Below are 22,115 nucleotides of genomic sequence, written 5' to 3'. Positions count from 1 at the left end.
CCCGCCCGGTGGCTCTCCTGTCCCCCGAGTGTTGTTTTTGCCTCTCGGACTGCCCCGTGCTCTGGGTTTGATTTAATTTAAGCCGAGTTTAAAATTCCTGCGCTTTCCGAACGGGATGTGGGAAGGTGGGAGTCGGGATTGGTGGGATTCCTGCTGTTTGGGGCTGTCAGGTGTGTGGGGAGATGAGCTGGACACCAACTGCTCCTGGGCTGCCCCATCCCACGGGAGAGCTGGGAATGGCAGGAGCCTCCCTGCCCTGGGCTGGGATCCACCAGGCTCTGCCCCAGCTCCTGCCTAAATCCCGCTGTCCTGGGATGCAAAAATCCAAAATCCTGCTTGGGGCTGTGCCCGGGAACGGCTCTGGAGCAGAGGGCTCCGGGCTCCTCCCTCCTGCCCTCCGGCCTGGCCAGCTCGGACACTGCCCCCAGCCCTTCCCGGCCTCTCCTGCTCCTCAGGGACCTCCCGGGACAGCATCCAAGTGCTGGGGCTGCAGCATCTCCCTGCCAGTGGGATCCCCATCCTGCCAGGATTCTCGGTGTCACCTCCCTGCTGGCCAGGTGTGCCAGGAACTGGGAGGGTCCAGGTGGCTCTGGCAGGGCTGGGATGTGGCCACTGCTCCGTGTCCATCCTGGAGGTGCTGCCGGAGCAGCCCCAGGGCCTGCTTTGCTGCCTTGTTTTCATCCTCCAGTCCCGCTCCACAATTCCAAGCTGCCCAAATCCCAAACCTCGGCTTTGGACTCGCTCTGGGCTGTGAATCAGCGCTAAGCCAAGCCCAGCATGGGTCTGGAGGAGGGAGGAGAGGTGGAGGGGGCAGCGGGGTGGGAGCTGCTGCCCTGGACACCTCCCTGCAGCAGATCTGCCCGGAGGGAAGGGATGAGAGGAGAGAAGGGTCACCCACTGTGTGCCACATCACCCCGTGGTGGCTTCCCAGTGCTCCCAGGCTGGGAAGAACCCATTTCCTGGTGCCAAGTGGGATGGAGAAGGAGGGGACAAAACCTCGTGCTGGCATCCAGGACAATCCTCCCAACCTGGCAGCACTGGGGCTGTGCCACTGTCACCTCCAGGGACCAGGTGAGTCTGGGGAGAGAGGGACAGATGCAGAGCAAGGAGCAAGGCAGCCCAACTCCTCCCTAACTGAGGGCTCCTGTGTAGAATCACGGAATTGTTGAGGTTGGAAAAGATCTTTAGGATTGTCAGGTCCAAATCCAGCACTACACCACGTCCCTAAGCACCACATCTACGTGTCTTTCAAAACCCTCTGGGTGTTGCACTCTGCAGGTGAAAGCCATATTCTCTGATTTTGGTGGCCAGACGATCACAAACAAAACCATTCTGGTGTTAAAAGTGCCGAGGCTGCTCGGGAGGTGGCAGAGGGGCTGCCCAGGGGATGCTGTGCCCCTGCAGAGGGTGAGGCCTGCAGGTGTTTGCTGCTGCAGGAGAGGCTGGCTTTGCTCCCCGTGCTCCTGCATTCCTGCACCGGCCGTGCTACCTTGTAAAGCACGAGAGAATAATGAGAGGAGCGGCGCTGATTTAGTGCAGGCGCCGCCAGAGAAATACCAAGGCCTTAGATGGAAACATTCCCCCTGACAGCTCGCCTGGAGGCTCCCTGCTTTTCCTTTGCTTCCACCCGCCCTGGAATTCCTGGGCTGCTGCACCCTGAGGCTCGGGGAAGCCCCGGCCGGGGGCGAGGGCAGATTCCTGACCCCCGGCACCGCCAGCTGCGCCGGTGGCTTTGGCACGTGGATGTGACGCTTTTGGAGGCCTGGACAGCACGAGCCGGGGCTGTCACAGCCCCTGGTGGCAGCAGGCTCAGAGCTGTGGGGTTTGGGGCTCAGGGCTGTGGGTTTAGGGGCTCAGGGGTGCAGATTTTGGGGCTCAGGGCAGCGGGATTTGGGGAGCCGCGTCGTGGATCGCCGCATCCATGCCAAGGCCGTGCCCAGCGTTCCGCCTCCAGCCTCTTCCCTGCCCTTTGCAGGAGTTAATTGCTGCCTTGGGCACGCCAAAACCCAGCAGTTTTCCAACGTCAATTAGCAGGAGGCAAAACAGGAGCAAAATGGGAGCCAGGGCAGCTGGAATGAGCAGGGTGGTGGCGGCCGCGTGAGTGCCCTGCAGGGTGGCGGCAGGGACATTCATTTTGGGGAATGTCACCTCCTCCTGCCTTTCCCTTCTGCTTTCGCTGTGACCTTGGCCCTGCTGCCATCCCTCCTGTTGGTCCCACGGCGTGGCAGGAGGAAGGAGAGGAGGAGGATGGTGTGACGCAGCCAGGGATGGGACAGTGCTCTGGTGGCCTCCCCACCGTTGGTGTCACCTGTGTAGGGACGAGGATCTGCGGCCAAGGGGGTGACAGCTGGTTTGGGGACAGGCCCCCAGCCTTGTGCCCTGCACGTGGCAGCCCCGTGGCTGCGCCGCTGGCACCGGGAATTGTGCGCTTGGCACAGCCGCGTGGGAGGAAATACTACGGGGCTGTCACCGGGGGGTGACGGTGACATCGCCGCTGACGGTGACACCGCGGGGCCAGCGGCTCCCTGCCGACAGCGTGTGGCACCCTGAGCCTGCGGTAGCCGTGGCATGTCCCCTCCCTCGTCCCCAGCCCGATGTCGCGGATGGGGAGGTGCGGAGGAGCGGTGTGGGAGTCGGGAATTGTCACTCGCGGGGACCCGCGGGGATGCGGGACGGGGGGAGCCTGCCCTGCCCTGCCCTGCCCTGCCCTGCCCTGCCCTGCCCTGCCCGCCGGGGCTGGCGAGAGCAGCCTCAGGGGTCGGATCCCAGCAGGAATTCCCGGGCTGCAGCTCCAGCCCCGCGCCCTGGGCTCCGCCACTGCTCCGTGGCTGCTTTGTCACTCGCTTTGTCACTCGGCTGGTGACTCAGTTTCCCTGGCACAGCGTTGCTGCTGCTGCCGCGCTCCGTGAGGCCCCAGCGCTTCTTCCTGGGCGTTTTCCTGCTCCTTTTCCAGGGCTTTCCCCCCACGTTTATCCCCCCACAACGCAGGATGGAGCCTGCGGGCTCCTTCCCCCTCTGCCCCGCCAGGAGCGAGGGGGTCTGGCCGTCACCGGGGTGTCCCCCGTGCCAGCGTTTGGCTCTGGAGTGTCCCCAAGGTGTGGCGGGGGTGTCGCTGTCGGGTGCGGGGGGGCCCCCCCGGGCGGGGCAGTGTCGCTGTCCCCACCCCTGGCGGAGGAAGCGGATGCTGCGGCGGGAGGAGGGGACATCCCGCGGGTGCCACAGGTGGCTGTCCCCGGGTGCCACCGCTTCTGCTTTCGGCACCTGCAGCCTCCCGGGGCAGGGAGCGGGGCGAGGGGACACCGGCGTGACCGGGGGAAGGGGACAGGTCCTCCTGAGCTGGCACAAGGTCCCTGAGTGTCCCGGGGTCTGTCCGGGCTGTCGCAGCCTGCCTTGTCCCCTTCGCCTCCCCGTGGCACCAGGATGGAGGTGCCGCCACCGTGACCTTCTGCCACCCTGCCCCTCCTCCCCTGGAAGCTCTGCACCCCGAGGGTGACAATCCCGGCTGGGATGTCCCCTGACCCTCCGAGCCAGCCCCGAGCATGAGGTTTGTCCCTGTGCGCCGCCGCCCTGTCCCCTCCCCGCCGCAGGGGAGGTGACACCCCCGCGGTGTCCCCTGCGGGTGGCCTCGCCCGGCGCCGCAGGGGTTAAGGAGGGAAGGCTTCCCTTGCCAGGGGTGTTGCTGGGAACAGGCAGGAGCAGGAGCGGGAGCCGCTGCCATCTGCACATTGCGATTTGGTGAGTGTGCAGGGGAGGGGCCCCCAGGGCTGCCGGGCCCCCCCCGCTGCCCGCGGGGCTCCGCGGCGGCTCCGAAGTGGGGGGGACTGGGGAGCCCATGAAATCCCCCCGGAGCCGCTGTCACCGCGGGCCGGGCGCCACGTGGCCCGGTGTCCTTGTCCTGGTGGGACAGGGACCCGCCCCAGCCCCGCTGTGCCCCCTCCCCCGGTGCCCTCGCTGTCCCCAAGGCTGGCGCCTGTTGGCGGTGCCCAGGTGCCGGTGCAGAGCGCTGGTCCCACATTCCCACTGGGAAGGTGTCTCCCCTGGCTCTGGGGGGCTGCAGTGGGGGGGTCTTGTCCCCTCCCCACCCCCCCCCCCCTCGGTGATGGCAGCACCGCACGGGTCTCTCCCGGTGATTCCTCCCTGGATTCAGCCGTTCCAGAGGATTTTCACCTCCCTGTGCCCCCCCAGCCCCGCTCCCACGTGGGCCCAGCTCCCAGGGGAGTGAGTGGGGTCTGTGCTGGGGTGGGAGGGCAGTGTGGCCTCTCCAGGGGCAGTTCCTGGCCTCTCCAGGGGCAGTTCCTGGCCTCTCCAGGGGCAGTTCCAGCCGGCAGGGCAGCAGAGGTGCTCCAAGGCCGTTTTTCTGCTTTAATTGGCTACTTTGGCTCGTGGAGTCCGTCTGTCCATCTGGAGAACGGCTCTGTCCGTGCAGCCTCTCTCATCCCGCTGTGGATGCAGCTTCGGATGTCCACAGAGAAAAAAATCTCAAACCTGAGCCAAGGAAGGGTAATTTTGGCGGAGTTGATTTTTTTTTTTTTCCTTTTTATTATTTTTTTTCCCTTCCTCCCCACTTGGCAACATAAACAGCATCCCTGACAGCTTTACATTGAGTTTGCCATGGCAACCTCCGGCAGCCAAGTGTTCCCAACACCCCATTCCCAAAGTGGGAGAGGAGATGGACCCTGGTGGGTGCTGCTGAGAGGGGCAGAGTGTGGGGCTGGGATCCAGGTGCTTGGGGAAGGTGATGCCACCTTGATCCACCTGATCCGAGCTGGCATTTGTGGCTCTGGGCAGGGAATGTGGTGGCTGGTGATGCTTTTCCTTGGCCTGGTGGTGGGAGATGTCCCAGCTGGGGCATAGATTTCATCCTCCTTCGTGGGTCAATGGAAAAACCTCCTGAGCTTGGGCAGGGATTGCTCCATCTCTGATCATCCGTGGGAGCATGGAGCAGCTCCTGCTGTCCTTCTGGATCTGATTGATGTCCTGAGGCAGGAAGATCCCTGTCCTCACCCAGGGACCCAACCACGGCTGCTGCTGGCACATGCCAGGCTCCTGGTGCCACCAGCATGGCATCAGGGCCACCCACGGCGTGGCTGAAGTTGCCACTTGTGGCACCTCCAGCCGATTCATTTTTCCTCGTCGCTTTTCGAGCACTTTGCAGTCTCCGAGGTTAAATCCAGCAGGTCCTGGGGCTGGGGTGGGCACGGGCCACGCTCGGGCGGTGGCCCTGGCTGCGGGCACTGTCCCTGGCAGGACGGAGGTGCCGTGGCTGCCGTTTATTATTCCGGGCAGGTTCAGCTGCAGCACCGGCTCCGCTGCTCCTCGCCAGCTCCTCCTGCCTGGAGCCCGCACGCTCCTTCCTCCCCTCACACTCCTCTCCTTCCTCCCCTCACACTCCTCTCCTTCCTCCCCTCACATTCTTCTCTCCTTCCTCCCCTCACACTCCTCTCCTTCCTCCCCTCACACTCCTCTCCTTCCTCCCCTCACATTCTTCTTCATCCCCTCACACTCCTCTCCTTCCTCCCCTCACACTCCTCTCCTTTGTCCCCTCACACTCCTCTCCTTCTTCCCCTCACACTCCTCTCCTTCCTCCCCTCACACTCCTCTCCTTCCTCCCCTCACACTCCTCTCCTTCCTCCCCTCACACCCCGCCAGGCTCCGGGGTGGGTCCCCAGCTCCTGCCAGCTCAGGGATGGCATCTGGGAGGTGACACAGCTGGTGCCAGCACAGGGCACTCGGGTCCTCTCCCACCTGGGCTGTTTTCTTCCCTCAGGGAGAATTTGTTCCTCTCCTGGGCCTGGGGGCTCTGGGAATGGATTCCCGGAGTGAAGGGCAGAACCTTCAGGAGCTCCTCAGAGCCACGGCTCTGATCCGGGTGGATCCTTCCCAGCTCGGCCAGGGAGCCTGTGCTGGTGGGATGGGGCAGGGCTGGGAACGGGGCTGTGATCCCAAAAGGGCTGGGGGAGGATGCTCAGAGCAGACAGGAGCCATCCCACACCTCGGTCCCAGGCTGGGATTGCAGAGTGGGACACAGGGATGGTGCTGGGTCCCTCCTTTCCCCCCAAGACAGAGCAAATTCCAGGCTGGAATCTTGCAGTGGGACACAGGGATGGTGCTGATCGCTGCCCCCTGAGCTCTGTCAGGGGTAATTAAGGGCTAGGCCGTTACAGTATTAATTAACTGTCTCCCTCTTAACCTCTGAGCGCTCCTCAGACAGTGCCGGTTGCTATGAAAGAGGAGGAAATGAGCGTGGTGGGGTGGGGGAATTAGCGTTTTTTCTTTTAATCAGCAGGAGCCTGCTTAATTGGGCCTGCCACCTCCTGCTTCCCGCTGCTGGGAGCTGCTGCCTTGCAGGGATGGATGAGCTCAGCTCCACGAGGAGCCGTGGGATATCGGGGCTGGGGATGGGCAGGGATCCCTGCTGGATGGGGCAGCAGCAACGCTCTGGCCCGAGGAGCTTGGGTGTCCCAGGAGCTGCAGTGTCCCCATCCCTGTGCCCCATCCCCGTGTCCTTCCATCCCTGTGTTCATCCCATCCTTGTGTCCCATCCCTGTGTCCCATCCCTGTGTCCCCATCCCTGTGTCCCATCCCTGTGTCCCATCCCTGTGTCCCCATCCCTGTGTCCCATCCCTGTGTCCCATCCCTGTGTCCCCATCCCTCTTCTCCCCATTTCTGTGTCCCTATCCCTGTGTCCCATTCCTGTGTCCCATCCCTGTGTCCCATCCCTGTGTCCCCATCCCTCTTCACCCCATTTCTGTGTCCCTATCCCTGTGTCCCATCCCTGTGTCCCATCCCTGTGTCCCCATCCCAGTGTCCCCATCCCTATTCCCCCATCCTGCCATGCTCCCCCCCTCCCTGCAGCTGGGGCACAGGTCCCTCCCGAGGTGGGGACATTCTGACTCTGTCACTGCTGTCCCCGAGGTTCAGTTGGTGCCTGTGGTGCCCTGATAACGCCGGGAGCTGCCCTGGGGGTGCTGCTGGCGGGATAAGGAGGGCCAGGCAGGGAGGGTTTGGTTCTTCGGGCTTGTGCTGCCCCAGAGATTGAAAAGTCCCTGTGGCTGGGGCTGGAATCGGGGCGGTTTGGGACAGGGCAGTTTGGGACAGCCCTGGGGCTGGAATTGGGCAATTTGGGACAGCCCTGGGGCTGGAATTGGGCAATTTGGGACAGCCCTGTGCTGATTTGGTGCCTTTCTGTGGGGTTTGTGAGGGCTGGTGCATCCCGTGTGTTCTGGGATCAGCCGTGGACGTTGTCCCTCCTCCCTCCTGCCCTCCCCTGTCCCTCCCCAGCCTGCTCTGGGCCCCGTCTGGGGCGGATGCTGCCGGAGTGGCCGTTCCCCTGTTGTTCTTTATTTATTCTGCCCTCAGAAAGATTTAATTTTCTCTCCATGAGAGCCTCCCCTCGAAGCCTTTTTGCCTCTGGAGTGCCAGGAGCTTCCCTGGAGCTTGGGAACACAGCAAACCCTGGCTGACAAAAAGCCCTTTTCCCCTCTGGCCTGTGCTGTTCCCTCCATGTCCCTATTTGTCCCTAGAACTCTGAAATGCCAGCAGGAAATCCCAGCCCCCAAATCCCTGAGGAATGGGGGAGCTGTGGGATGCTCGTGGTCCTTGCCTGGCTTGGTTGAAGTGTTTTTGGGGCTCCCCTGTCCTTGCTGGGGGGTTGTGACCTGGGTGGCAGCTCTTTAGGGACACTGAGAGCCACTCGCTGCCCTCAGGGAGCCACCTTGGAACAGGTTATTAACGGAAAAGCCTCGATTTCCAACAAACTCCCAGGTTTTGGTGGCTTCTCTGCCACTTCCCTCTTCTCTTTCGTGGTTCCTGTGGCGTCTCCCAGCTGATGTAGAGCTCATGGGGTGCTGCAGCCCCTTTCCTATGGATATTGGGATGCTGGGATATCGGGGTATTGGGATTTTGGGACATTGGGATATTGGGATATCAGGAATTTGGGATATTGGGACATTGAGATATTGGTAATTTGGGATATTGGGGCTTTGGGATATTGGGATATTTGGATATTGGGATATCGGGATTTTGGGATATTGGGAAACTGGGATATTGGGATATTGGGAAACTGGGATATTGGGATATTGGGACATTTGGATATTGGGACATTTGGATATTGCGATATTTGGACATTGTGATTTTGGGATATTAGGTTATCGGGATTTCAGGATATTTGGATATTGGGATATTTGGACATTGTGATTTTGGGATATTGGGTTATCCAGATTTTGGGATGTTTGGATATTGGGATATTTGGACATTGTGATTTTGGGATACTGGGTTATCAGGATTTTGGGATATTGGGATATTTGGACATTGTGATTTTGGGATACTGGGTTATCAGGATTTTGGGATATTGGGATCATTCCCTACCTGCTGGCAGGGCGTGGAGCGATGCTCCGGCCCCCACGTCCTGCCCAGGGGAGGAAGCAGCTGTTTCCCACCGCCGAGGGGTATTTTTAACCCAAAATCAACGGGAGGGTTTGTCTGGGCTGAAAGTGAAGAACCACCTGGGCTCCTTTCCTGCCCGGCCCTGCAGCTGCGGCTTTCCCCTGCTCCACACCCCGAGCTCAACTTCTCACCCAGGAATTTCTGCCCAAACCACGCTGACGCCGCGTTCTCCCTGAAAATCCCCCCCTTGGGGTAGCGCCGCTCCCCTCTCCCACCCCATGGGGCGCCTCGCTCCTTCCCAAGCCCTCCTAACGCCGATATTTTTGTTTCCCACGGTTGTTTTCGCAGCTCCAGTTGCTGTGGTATCCAGGGAGCCCTCCTCCTCCTCCTCCTCCTCCTCCTCCTCCTCCCGCTGCAGGAGCTGCACGCCGGGCGTTGCTAAGGTCGCCTCCGCGGTAACATGCACATCCTGTTTACACCTTCATCCCGACAACTTGGGCTCGGATAGAGCCGCCCGTTCCCCCCGGGAAGCCCCCAGGGAAGGGGCCGCACGGAGCATCCCCCCGCCGGAGCCGCCGGAGCCGCGAGCGAGGCCGCCCCAGGAGCGCCGCGCCGGTGGCACCGTCGCTGTGACAAGATGACGAACAACGTGGCCGACCACCACCCCGGGAACTCAGTGGCCGAGGGCAACCATGAGGGGGACTTTGGGTGCTCCTTGGTGGAGCTCAGGAACCTCATGGAGCTGAGGAGCGCCGAGGCCGTGGCCCGGCTCAACGACTCCTATGGCGGCGTCCAGAACGTCTGCAAGAGGTTGAAGACGTCGCCAGTCGAAGGTGAGTGGCCCTGCCGTGGGCTGGGGTTGTCACCTCTGGGGTTGTCACCTCCAGGATGGAGCCACATGGAGGTGACGTCCAAGGGTGGTGGCTCTGATGGTCTGGGGTTGTCACCTCTGGAATGGAGCCATGTGAAGGTGACACCCAAGGGTGGTGGCTCCCATGGTCTGAGGTTGTCACCTCTGGGGTTGTCACCTCCAGGACGGAGCCATGTGAAGGTGACACTTGAGGGTGGTGGCTCTCATGGTCTGGGGTTGTCACCTCTGGGGTTGTCACCTCCAGGATGGAGCCATGTGAAGGTGACATCCAAGGGTGGTGGCTGCCGTGGTCTGGGCTTGTCACCTCTGGAATGGAGCCATGTGAAGGTGACACCCAAGGGTGGTGGCTCCCAAGGTCTGGGGTTGTCACCTCCAGGACGGAGCCACATGGAGGTGACGTCCAAAGGTGGTGGCTCCCAAGGTCTGGGGTTGTCACCTCTGGGGGTGTCACCTCCAGGATGGAGCCATGTGAAGGTGACATCCAAGGGTGGTGACTCCCATGGTCTGGGCTTGTCACCTCTGGAATGGAGCCATGTGAAGGTGATGCTGGAGGGTGGTGGCTCCAGTGGCTGTCACGTGGGCTGGGGGTGTCACTTTTGGGTTGGAACCACGTGAATGTGACACTCGAAGATGGTGTCTCCAGTGGCTGTCATGTGGTCTGGGGTTGTCACCTCTGGGATTGTCAGAGATGTGGGATGGGGTGAGGAGCTCCTCCCCACACCCAGCTGCTGCTCCAGCTGTTCCCTGTTTAATAATTCATGGAGTTATGGGGTGGGACGGGAGGTATTATAGGTTGGAGGGCGCTAGCGAGGTGGCCAGATGCCACCTGCAGCTGTTGGTGGCACTTTGAGTGGGGGACAGGGGCATTGCATCCCCAAAGGGGGTGGGGGATGCACCCAGGGATGGGGAGATGGGCCCAGGTCCCTCCTGGTCTGAGGATGCTCCAAGGAAAACCTGGGCAGCGCAGCTGGAGTGGTGGCAGTGACACCTGGGGTCACCTCTGGGAGGATCTCAGGGTGGCACCTCTGCCCTCTCTGGGGCTGGGCTGGCTTTTGGGGTCCCCTCATCAGCGAGGCTGGTGGCACTGGGGGCACCTTGGCACAGCAGTGGAGCCTTCCCTGGCACTGAGGGGGTGCAGGGGCAGAGAGCCCCTGATTCCAGCTCTGAGGGGTTTCCTGGAGCTGTGGGATGGGGACTGAGCCCTAAAGCTGTGGGAAGGGGGACTCAGCTGTGACAATCTGGGATAGGGACACAGCCCTGGAGCTGTGGGATGGGGAAACAGCCCTGGAGCTGTGGGATGGGGGCTCAGCCCTAAAGCTGTGGGATGGGGGACTCAACTGTGACAATCTGGGATAGGGACACAGCCCTGGAGCTGTGGGATGGGGACTGAGCCTGGAGCTGTGGGATGGGGGCTCAGCCCTAAAGCTGTGGGATGGGGACTCAGTTGTGACAATCTGGGATGGGGACACAGCCCTGGAGCTGTGGGATGGGGGCTCAGTCCTGGAGCTGTGTGAAGGGGGACTCAGCCCTGGAACTGTGGGATGGGGGCTCAGTCCTGGAGCTGTGGGATGGGGACTCAGTTGTGACAATCTGGGATGGGGACACAGCCCTGGAGCTGTGGGATGGGGGCTCAGTCCTGGAGCTGTGGGATGGGGGCTCAGTCCTGGAGCTGTGGGAAGGGGGACTCAGCTGTGACAATCTGTGGGATATTTTTAGTGCTGCAAAGGGGGGATTTGCAGCTTTCCAGCTGCGAGCGGGACCGGGAAGGAGAGACAATATCGGGATGTCGTTAGAGAAGGGGGGGAAATCCCGGTGGAAATACAAAGCCCAGGTCACAAAACAATGTGCTCGGCCTTGCCAAAGTGGGACCATGCTGCTTTGGGGTGGGAGGAGAGGCAGGAGGAGAACCCAAAAGGCTCTTTTAGGGGCGGTGAAGGGTTCAGTCCCACCCCGATGCCCCTGGCACATCCCTCCCATGGAGCTGAGTTGTCCCAAACCCCGCTGAGCCCAGAGAGCAAAGGTTCTCTCCTCCAAATCCTCGGGGATTTTTGGGAAGAGCAAATTCCCAAGGGAACCTGTGGCACCTCTGTCTGACCCCACTGAGCAGGGTCAGCTCCGTGTCCCTGCTCCCAGATGTTTGTCCCCTGCTGATCACCCTGCTGGGGTGGCACGGGGCCTTGTCCTCCTGCGTGTCACCAGCAGGGCCAGCCCCGGGTGTCCTGCCAGCACCCCTGTCCCGCTGTAGGATCTGTGTTCTGGAGTGTTTTGATCCCACCTGGATCCGTGTGGCTCCTGACCCTCGGTGCCACCCTGTGCTGCAGGACTGGCTGTCCCCTCTCCAGCCTGGCACTGTCCTCGTGGGCAAACACTGGCCATGGTCCCCCAGAGCCTGAGGGGTCCCCAGTGTCAGTTTGGGGTCTGCTGGTTCTGGCAGCTCCAGCTCTGCCCCAGGAGGTGCCAGCAGACCCCAAACCCTGGGGGCTGCTCCCGAAGTGGCTTTGGGGTGGCGTGGGGTGCCACGAGCGGGTGGTGGCTCCTCTGAGTCACCCATGTCCCCTGGGTGCCCGGTGCCAGCACAGCCACCCTGACTCATCCAGGGCTGCCACCCCCGGCCCCATTCCTGAGGGGGGGCTCCTTGTGCCACCCCACAGCTGCCGTCCCCAGGCAGATCAGGGACTGGTGACAGCTCCCTGCTGTCACATGTGGCCTCCACCCAAAATTTCTACCCCATTTCCCGTGCTAATCCTGACCCCAGAGTCTGCAGTGACCCCATGGGTGGCACCTGCCCAGGGCTGCTGCTCTTTGTCACCTTCTAATCGGTCCCCCAGACCCTGCAGTGGCATTTGGGTGGCACGGGGCACTTTGTCACCCTCCCTGTGCCAGCACAGAGCCATTGAACCCCCCCACAATTCCCCGGGGAGGGTGGGGGACAGCCCTGGGATCATTCCCATGGGTGGGATCTGCTTTGGGATCCCTGGCTGCCGTGTCCTGTGGGACCATCCCATGTCCCCGTGTGTCCCCACGTGTGTCCCCGTGTGTGTCCCCGCGGCTCCGTGGCCGTGAGCTGCATTTTCCGCCCTCTGGTCGGGAATGGAGGCCGGGACATCCCAGGATCCTGCTCAGCCTCCTCGTCATGGCTGGGTGGGGACAGCCCGGCTGCTCCGCCAGCTGCCAGCTGTCCCCTCCCTGCAGCTGGGCTGGAGCCGCAGCGGGAGCGGGATGGGATCGACCCTGCTGCTTCCTCCTGCTTGAGGGACACGGGGCGGGCACGGAGGTGTCCCCAAAGTGACACAGGGCTGGCAGGGAGGCGTCCCCTGGAATGACACGGAGCTGGCAGAGAGGTGTCCACAGGGTGACACGGGGCTGGCAGGAAGGGCATCCCCTGGAATGACACGGAGCTGGCACGGGGGTGTCCCACGGAGTGACACAGAGCTGGCAGGGAGGTGTCCCCTGGAATGACTCGGAGCTGTCCCCTGAGTGCCAGGCCCGGGTCCCCTGTCACTGCCAGGCTGCTCCAGGCACCAGCGGGATGTGCCCAGGGCCATTCCCGGAGCATCCCGGGACCTGGCAGCGGCCCTGGGGACATCTTAAGGTGGAGAAGGACGGGAGGGGGGGTCCCTTAAGGAGGTGCTGGGCAGGGGGGGCTGCTCTGTCCGGGGACACAGCCGTGTCACACTGCCACTGTCACCATCACTGCCATCATTGTGTCCTGGTACCCCCTCAGCACTTGTGGCTGTGTCACACTCCCACTGTCACCATCACTGCCTCATGTCCTGGTACCCCCCTCAGCACTTGTGGCTTTATGGGGGTGCCACTGTCACCCACTGCTGCCTGGTGGGACCCCACGAGCATTTATGGCTTTAATAGGGGTGGCTGTGTCACGTTGCCACTGTCACCATCACTGCCATCATTGTGTCCTGGTACCCCCTCAGCACTTGTGGCTGTGTCACACTGCCACTGTCACCCACTGCTCCCTCCTGGGACCCGCCTCAACATTTATGGCTTTATTAGGGGTGGCCGTGTCACTTTGCCACTGTCACCCATCGCTCCATCCTGAAAGCCCGTCAGCATTTATGGCTTTCTTAGGGATGGCCACCTTGCCACTGCCACCTTGCCCTGGCAGGGCTCAGGCTCCCTTTCATTCCCCGTTTTTCCCCTTTTCCCCCATCCTCGCTCCCAGCTCCGTGTCCTGCTCTCTCCCTGTCTCACCCTTTTCCAGCAGCACCAGCCCAAATCCCAGCTCGGCTCCGGTGTCCCCGGGGCTCGGGGACGCTCCCGCAGCTCCCGGGGCTGGCACAGACGGGGCTCAGGTGGCCACGGGCGCCAGAATTGCCCGGAATTACCCAGAATTGCCCAGATTTGCCCAGAATTGCCCAGATTTGCCCAGATTTGCCTGGAATTGCCCAGAATTGCCCAGATTTGCCCAGAATTGCCCAGATTTGCCCAGAATTGCCCAGATTTGCCCAGATTTGCCTGGAATTGCCCAGAATTGCCCAGATTTGCCCAGAATTGCCCAGAACTGCCTGGAATTGCCCAGAATTGCCCAGAATTGCCCAGATTTGCCCAGAATTGCCCGGAATTGCCCAGAATTGCCCAGAATTGCCCAGATTTGCCCAGAATTGCCCAGATTTGCCCAGATTTACGGCTCATTTGATGTAAACAAGGCCACCGGTGCCAGCTGGCAGCACCTGGGCACTCGCCAGGCTGCAGTCTGATATATTATTTGTTTGTTTGTCTATATTTTATTATTTAGTTATTTATTTGTTCATAATTGGGTTTATTTATAGTTTGATTGATTTGTTTATATTTTTATATATTTCTATTTTATCTTCTAATGTATTATTTAATTAATTCCTTTATGCTTTATTTATGTATGTTTTGTTTATTTGCTTATACTTTATATTTTATATTGTGTATATTATTTATATTTTTATTTGTTTATACTTTATTCATACTTTATTTAGTTTCGTTTAATTTATTTGTTTATACTTTATTTATTTATATTTAAATTTTTGTTTCGTGTATTTATTTATACTTTATATTTTAATGTTATTTAGTTTATTTGTTTATATTTTTAAATTTTGTGTAGTTTATTTATACTTTATTTATATTTTGATTTTATTTAGATAATTTATTTGTTTATATACTTTATTTATTTATATTTTAATTTATTTGTTTATACTTTATTTATTTATTTATTTATTTATTTATTTATTTGTAACTCACATTCTCCGGGACGGTCGGGGAGCTGCTCCAGGATGAATTCCACAGGGACAAGAGTGGGATTTCCCCTCATCCCTGTTTTCCCCACCCCTCCAGGCCTGTCCGGGAACCCCACGGACCTGGAGAAGCGGCGTCAGGTCTTCGGCCAGAACTTCATCCCCCCGAAAAAGGCCAAGACGTTCCTGCAGCTGGTGTGGGAGGCCCTGCAGGACGTGACGCTGATCATCCTGGAGATCGCGGCCATCATCTCCCTGGGGCTCTCCTTCTACCACCCCCCGGGAGGGGACAACGAGCGTGAGTCCTTGGGATGGGCACTGGGAGCAGGGAATTGGGATGGGCACTGTGGGAGCAGGGAATTGGGATGGGCACTGTGGGAGCAGGGGTTTGGGATGGGCACTGTGGGAACAGGGAATTGGGATGGGCACTGTGGGAGCAGGGAATTGGGATGGTCACTGTGGGAACAGGGGTTTGGGATGGGCACTGGGAACAGGGGTTTGGTATGGGCACTGGGAACAGGGGTTTGGGATGGGCACTGTGGGAGCAGGGGTTTGGGATGGGCACTGTGGGAACAGGGAATTGGGATGGGCACTGTGGGAGCAGGGGTTTGGGATGGGCACGGTGGGAGCAGGGAATTGGGATGGGCACTGTGGGAGCAGGGAATTGGGATGGGCACTGTGGGGTCTGCCCATTCCCTGTGGGAACAGGGGTTTGGGATGGGCACTGTGGGAGCAGGGAATTGGGATGGGCACTGTGGGAACAGGGGTTTGGGATGGGCACTGTGGGGTCTGCTCTGTTCCCTGTGGGGATATCCTGGGATCTGCTCCGTTCCCTGTGGGAACAGGGGTCTGGGATGGGCACTGTGGGAGCAGGGATTTGGGATGGGGACTGTGGGATCTGCCCCATTCCCTGTGGGAGCAGGGGTTTGGGATGGGCACTCCAGGATGTGCCCTGTTCCCTGTGGGAGCAGGGGTTTGGGATGGTCACTGTGGGATCTGCTCTGTTCCCTGTGAGAGCAGGGATTTGGGATGGGGGCATTGGGTGGTGGCATCTCCCCATCTTTGGAGTCGTTGTGGGAGGAGCAATTATCCAATGGGGAATTCTCTCCAGGCAATGTGTGGGTTTTTCTCATTGGGTTTATCCCAAAGGGAATTCTCTTGTGTGGGGTTATCCAGAGGGGATTCTCTCGGGCAGTGTTTGGGGTTATCCCACGGGATTTCTCTCAGGCAGTGTTTGGGGTTATCCTGGGCCGTGTTTGGGGTTATCCAAATGGAATTCTCTCGGGCAGTGTTTGGGGTTATCCCGGGCAGTGTTTGGGGTTATCCCACAGGAATTCTCTCGGGCAGTGTTTGGGGTTATCCAGAGGAAATTCTCTCCCGCAGTGTTTGGCGTTAACCAAAGGGAATTCTCTTGGGCAGTGTTTGGGGTTATCCTGGGCAGTGTTTGGGGTTATCCAGAGGGAATTCTCTCAGGCAGTTTGTGGGGTTATCCCGCGAGAATTCTCTCGGGCAGTGTTTGGGGTTATCCCACAGGAATTCTCTCGGGCAGTGTATGGGGTTATCTCGGGCAGTGTGTGGGGTTATCCCACGGGAATTCTCTCGGGCAGTGTTTGGGGTTATCCCGGGCAGTGTTTGGGGTTATCCCACAGGAATTCTCTCTGGCAGTGTTTGGCATTATCCCACGGGAATTCTCTTGGGCAGTGTGTGGGGTTATCCCAGGCAGTGTTTGGGGTTATCCCACGGGATTTCTCTCGGGCAGTGTTTGGGGTTATCCCGGGCAGTGTTTGGGGTTATCCCGGGCAGTGTGTGGGGTTATCCCGGGCAGTGTGTGGGGTTATCCCACGGGAATTCTCTCGGGCAGTGTGCGGGCAGTCCTCGGGTGGCGTGGAGGACGAGGGCGAGTCGCAGGCGGGCTGGATCGAGGGCGCTGCCATCCTGTTCTCCGTCATCATCGTGGTGCTGGTGACGGCCTTCAACGACTGGAGCAAGGAGAAGCAGTTCCGGGGCCTCCAGAGCCGCATCGAGCAGGAGCAGAAGTTCACGGTGATCCGCAAGGGCCAGGTGATCCAGATCCCCGTGGCCGAGATCGTGGTGGGGGACATCGCCCAGATCAAGTACGGTGAGTGGGGCTGGAGCCCTCCTTCCCCCGGGAGCCTCCTCCCTGCTTCTCCATCGGAAATCAGGGAAGAAATGATGATGTCTGCTCCAGATCAGAAGGCTGAAGGATAGCTTTATTAAAACTATATTCATTTATATATATATATATATATATATATATATATATATATATATATATAAAATTTATATATATAATTTATATAATATAAATTATATATATTATATATATTAAATATTATATATATTATATATAATTATATATATAAATATATATATATAAAACTATATTAATTAGAACTATATACTATATTCATTAAAACTATATACATTAATATACTATTTATATACTACATAAATATACTACTAAAACTCTATTATATAAATAGAATATACTATTAAATATACTATTTAATATACTGTTAATTATTACATTAACATACTATTTACATTAATATACTATTTACTATACTTTATTAAAACTATACTATATTACATTAATACACTATTTAAAGAGATGCTATACTGTTCTACATACTTACTCCTTGCTTACTTAACATAACTAATTAACTACAAACTCGTGACTCTGCTGAGAGCCCGAGACAGAGCAGCTGTGGCTGCCCCTGCATCCCTGGCAGTGTCCCAGGCCAGGCTGGAGCAGCCTGGGATCATGGAAGTTGTCCCTGCCCATGCAATGGGATGGGATTTAAGGTCCCTTCGACCCAAAGCAGTCTGGAATTCCCTAAATCCAGGATCTGCTCCCTAATCCTGCCCAAAATATTTCCAAGTATTTCCGATTGGTCATTGAACCCAAACAATCCTCACCAGAATCCAGCCCAGCAATCGCTTCAGGTGAACAATCTCCACACCACATTCCACATGGGGAAAACAAAGGAGCAGAGACAAAGATTGTTTTCTCTTCTTCTCCCTGTGCTTCTCCTGAGAGACAGAATTGTGTCTCTCTGTCCAGAGAATGGGAATGTCACACTTCTCCAGCCCTTCTTCCTGGGGACAAACAGCAGCTCCTCCCGTGGAGGTGATGGAGCTCCACTCGCCTTCTCTTTTTGCCCTGGAGCTTTAAGGAGCTGCTGGATCAGAATTCATTTATTTTATCAGTTTGTATTAGTTTATTTTCCCAACCTTGTCCCTGTTGAGGATATTTCCTTATCCAGGAGATGCTGAGGAATATTTCCATGGCCAGGAGATGCTGGGGAGTGTTTCCTTGGCCAGATGTTAGGGAGTGTTTCCTTATCCAGGAGGTTTTGGGGAACATTTCCTCATCCAGGAGAAGTTGCTGGATATTTCCTTACCCAGGAGATGCTGGGGAATATTCTGTTATCCAGGAGATGCTGGGGAATGTTTCCTTACCCAGAAGTAGTTGGGGAATATTTCCTTGGCCTGGAGCTACTGGTGGATGTTCCCTTATCCAGGAGCTGCAGCCCTTGGGATCAATCAGGCCCTGCTCCTCATTTCCCAGGGGGAATATTCCTCCCATTCAGGAAGGAGATTGATCCAGCACCGTGTTTGTTCTCCCAAGGGCCTAATTCCATACTTGGCAGGTGGATACGGTGGATTTTAGATGCATCAGGAGCTCTGGGAAGGATTCATTAAAACCAGATGGGGAAGCACCGAGCAAAATCCTCCCCAGGACTCTCCAGCAAGGATTTGGGAGCTCTTGGATTTCATTTGATTGCACCTGTCCCTTACAAACCCCACCTGCTGCTTCTCCTCCCTCTAGAGCTGCTCTGAGCCTGAGTTTTGGATCCTTTTGGAGCATTCCTGTGGGATAGAGCAGGCAGAGCCCAGGCTGGGCTGATCCCTGGTTTTCCTCCTCTCCCAGGTGATCTGCTGCCAGCGGACGGGATCCTGATCCAGGGCAATGACCTGAAGATAGACGAGAGCTCGCTGACCGGGGAGTCAGACCAGGTGAAGAAATCCATGGATAAAGACCCCATGCTGCTGTCAGGTGAGGGTTCAGGGCTGGGATGAGTTTGGGCCGGGATCAGGGTGGGTCCTGCTCTCAGGGAGGTGTCCAAGGCCAGGCTGGATGGGGCTTGGAGCAATCTGGGATAGGGGAAGTTGTCCCTGCCCATGGCAGGGGGTGGAACAGGAGGGGGTTGAGCCAAACCAGTCTGGGATTCTGTGGGATGGGAATTGGGGGTCTCACCTGTGTGCCCATGGCATTCCTGCCCTGCCAGGTACCCACGTGATGGAGGGCTCGGGCAGGATGGTGGTGACTGCTGTGGGCATCAACTCCCAGACAGGGATCATCTTCACCCTCTTGGGAGCAGGAGAAGGCGACGAGGAGAAGAAAGTGAAGAAAGGTAAGAAAATGCCCTGAACCTGCCTTTTCCCTCCTTTTCCCTTTCCTGGGAAACATCCACAGGCTCCTCCCACATCAGGGTCAGCTCCCCGGGCCCAGACAGGAACAGGGAGAGGTTGGGGGTCCCTCCCTGTCCCCTCCACCTGGTCCAGGTGCTCCCAGATCTCTTTGGGACCCTTCTCCATCCTGGAGCTGGGGGTGGGGGGGGTCAAGGATCCCCTGGTGGGCAACTCCCCCGTGGTGCTCGTTGCCCACCCCGTGGTGGTGGGAAGGTGAGTCCTGGGTGCCCACAGGGTGTTTGTAGCCCATCCAAACCCTGCAGGACTTGGCTGAGGATCTCCTGAGCATTCCCTGAGCTCCCTGGGGGAAAGGAGGGGATGGCAGGAGGCAGAGGAGGGGTGGGACAGCAGCCAGGCCGAGGTGTTCCCATCGTGCTGGGACTCGAGCGCTCTCCTGTCTCAGCTTTCACCTCCAGCTGCTTTATTCCCTGCTGGGGAAGCTCCCCGTGTCCCTGATGCCCTGCTCAGCAGGTTTGGCCTCACCGGGATTGGGCGCTGGCACTGCCAGCTGCTCCGGCATCCCCGTGCCAGGGAGCCCTTCCCGGGAGGTGATGCCAGGCGGGAGAGGCTCCCGGGCTGTGCTGGCTGCCAGCTCCCAGCTGGATCCTGCCTTTTCCAGCTCCCAGCTGGATCCTGCCTTCCCCAGCTCCCAATTGGATCCTGCCTTCCCCAGCTCCCATCTCCCAGCTGGATCCTGCCTTCCCCAGCTCTGGGTGTGGATCCTGCCTTCCCCAGCTCCCAGCTCTGCAGCTGGATCCTGCCTTCCCCAGCTCCCAGCTCTGCAGCTGGATCCTGCCTTCCCCAGCTCCCAGCTCTGCAGCTGGATCCTGCCTTCCCCAGCTCCCAACTGGATCCTGCCTTCCCCAGCTCTGCAGCTGGATCCTGCCTTCCCCAGCTCCCAACTGGATCCTGCCTTCCCCAGCTCTGCAGCTGGATCCTGCCTTTCCCAGCTCCCAACTGGATCCTGCCTTCCCCAGCTCTGCAGCTGGATCCTGCCTTTTCCCAGCTCCCATCTCCCAGCTGGATCCTGCCTTTCCCAGCTCCCAGCTCCCAGCTGGATCCTGCCTTCCCCAGCTCTGCAGCTGGATCCTGTCTTCCCCAGCTCCCAGCTGGATCCTGCCTTCCCAGCTCCCAGCTCCCAGCTGGATCCTGCCTTCCCCAGCTCTGCAGCTGGATCCTGTCTTCCCCAGCTCCCAGCTGGATCCTGCCTTTCCCAGCTCCCAGCTGGATCCTGCCTTCCCCAGCTCCCATCTCCCAGCTGGATCCTGCCTTCCCCAGCTCTGGGTGTGGATCCTGCCTTTTCCCAGCTCCCATCTCCCAGCTGGATCCTGCCTTTCCCAGATCCCAGCTCCCAGCTGGATCCTGCCTTCCCCAGCTCTGGGTGTGGATCCTGCTTTTCCCAGCTCTGCAGCTGGATCCTGCCTTTTCCCAGCTCCAGGATCGCCGGGATTTGGGAGCTTTGGAGCTCCTGGGTTCGGCTGCCACCGTGGAGGTGGCAGGACAAGGTGCCCTGGGAGTGGCACTGGGAATGGCACTGGGAGTGGCACTGTCCTGGGAGCCACCCAGTGCTTGGAGCTTTCCCAGCCTTCAAGCTCAATGGATTTGGGAGCAGAGCAGGCCAGGGGATGCCACCAGTTTGTCCCCACTGGAGCTCTGGGGTGACATAAAGCCCTTGTCACCTGAGGCTGGTTCAGGTGCAGCAGCCCTGGGCACCCCCATGTGCCACCTGGACGGATTTTGGGGGGTCAGACCTCCCTGCTCTGGGTCTGGTGCTGCCCATGGTGGGGGACAAGTCTGCACTTCCCATCTGGATCTGATGGCAGCGGGAGGGAGGGACCTGGAGCTGCAGGAGGGTTTCTTCTCCTGACAATCTGCTCCGTGGAGCTCCGTGGTTTCTCCTCCTGAAAATCTGAGGCACCTCCAGGCACCCTCGAGGCACTGCTGGGGTTTGGGGGTGATTTACAGGTGGGGAAAATCAGAATCCTTGGCAATGGGGTGCCCAGGGAGCTCTGGAGCCTCGAGCTGCGTGGACCAAGGCGTGGTGTCCAGAGGGTGACCACTGGAGTGGCCCCTCGGAGCATCCCAGCTGGATGGGGAATGCGGCTCCGTGTGCTCAGCCCTCCCCCCTTTCTCTCTTTGAACAGGTAAAAAAAGCGGAGCCCCCGAAAACCGCAACAAAGGTAACGCCAGCTCTCCATCCTTTGAACCAGCACCACACTAACTACCGAGCATTCCTCCTTCCTTCCTCCTTCTTCCTTCCTTCCTTCTCCTCATCAGTCTGTGCTCTTTGCTGCTCCGGCGGGACTCTCGCCTCGTTTCTCCAGGACAGGGTGCAAGGGTCCCGTGGCACGGCGTCGTGGTGTCCCCAAAACCCCAGCACGGGCTGCTGGTGCCTTGTTGGGACTGCCCAGGAATGAAGGGAATAAAAAGCAGTTTTATTTATTGAAGGGCTTTCAGGTACATTCAGGGCAGACAAAGCCACCCCAGGGGCTACACCCAAAGATGGACCACGGGTCACAGGTTTCACAATTTTATAATTTGGGCCATTTGCATATTGGGGGTTAATCCTCCAATTACAGCTTCAGGTAATGAAGTCGTTGACCGCAAGTTTGCTCCCCCCAGCTCACTTTTGTCTCCATCTCTCAGGGCCTGAGGCAGTGAGGTGTCCTTGACTGCCAGGCCTGGAGAGGAATTGTTGTGTCAAAATGGGAAAGCAGCAGCTCACACTGTGTGTGGAGTTTGGAGTGACACACCAAAGAACTGCAGGATTATAAATGTATGGAAAAGATAAAAGCTGAAATGCTAAGGCATCACTGGGATGAACCTTCCCTTGTCCCTGCATGGGGAAAAGCCATTTTTCAGGGAGGACAGGGCTCTTCCAGCAGGACTTCTGGCAGAGCATCCCTTTCTTGGGATAACTCCATGAGTCCCAGCAGGGATTTGGTGGTTTAAAGCTGTCCCTGCACGGGGTTGGTGTTCAGGGTGGAGCTGGAGGTGCCCTCCTGGCACTCCTGGGATGAGATCTCCCCCAGGGCGTGGCCCACGGGACGCTTGCACCCTGTCCTGCCATGGCCTCGACTCCGTGAGCGTCTCCTCGCCAGTGTTTCTCACCCTGTTCTTTGCAGGCTGTGGAGGAAGCCCCA

The 22,115-nt window shown here is 58.4% G+C and overlaps 1 protein-coding gene across 5 annotated transcripts in view; it reads left to right on the top strand.

Annotated features, from left to right (window-relative positions):
- Window positions 1–22,115, top strand: part of LOC128818627 (plasma membrane calcium-transporting ATPase 4-like) — a 55,905-nt gene that overhangs the window by 13,386 nt on the left and 20,404 nt on the right. For 3 of the 5 annotated variants that reach the window (XM_053998149.1, XM_053998145.1, XM_053998147.1), the window contains exons 2-7: window positions 8,734–9,218; window positions 14,576–14,773; window positions 16,337–16,594; window positions 18,431–18,556; window positions 18,789–18,914; window positions 21,117–21,152. In XM_053998149.1, the coding sequence (XP_053854124.1) occupies window positions 9,023–9,218; window positions 14,576–14,773; window positions 16,337–16,594; window positions 18,431–18,556; window positions 18,789–18,914; window positions 21,117–21,152 (940 nt within the window). In that variant the 5' untranslated portion in view covers window positions 8,734–9,022. The remainder of the gene's footprint in view (window positions 1–8,733; window positions 9,219–14,575; window positions 14,774–16,336; window positions 16,595–18,430; window positions 18,557–18,788; window positions 18,915–21,116; window positions 21,153–22,115) is intronic. The other 2 variants (XM_053998146.1, XM_053998148.1) reach the window with 1 other exon arrangement.

Source organism: Vidua macroura, chromosome 24 (genome assembly GCF_024509145.1).
Source record: "Vidua macroura isolate BioBank_ID:100142 chromosome 24, ASM2450914v1, whole genome shotgun sequence".
In the NCBI taxonomy this organism is placed as follows: domain Eukaryota; kingdom Metazoa; phylum Chordata; class Aves; order Passeriformes; family Viduidae; genus Vidua; species Vidua macroura.
The sequence above is the reverse complement of the archived record's forward strand: the minus strand, read 5'-3'. Positions and strand labels throughout refer to the sequence as shown.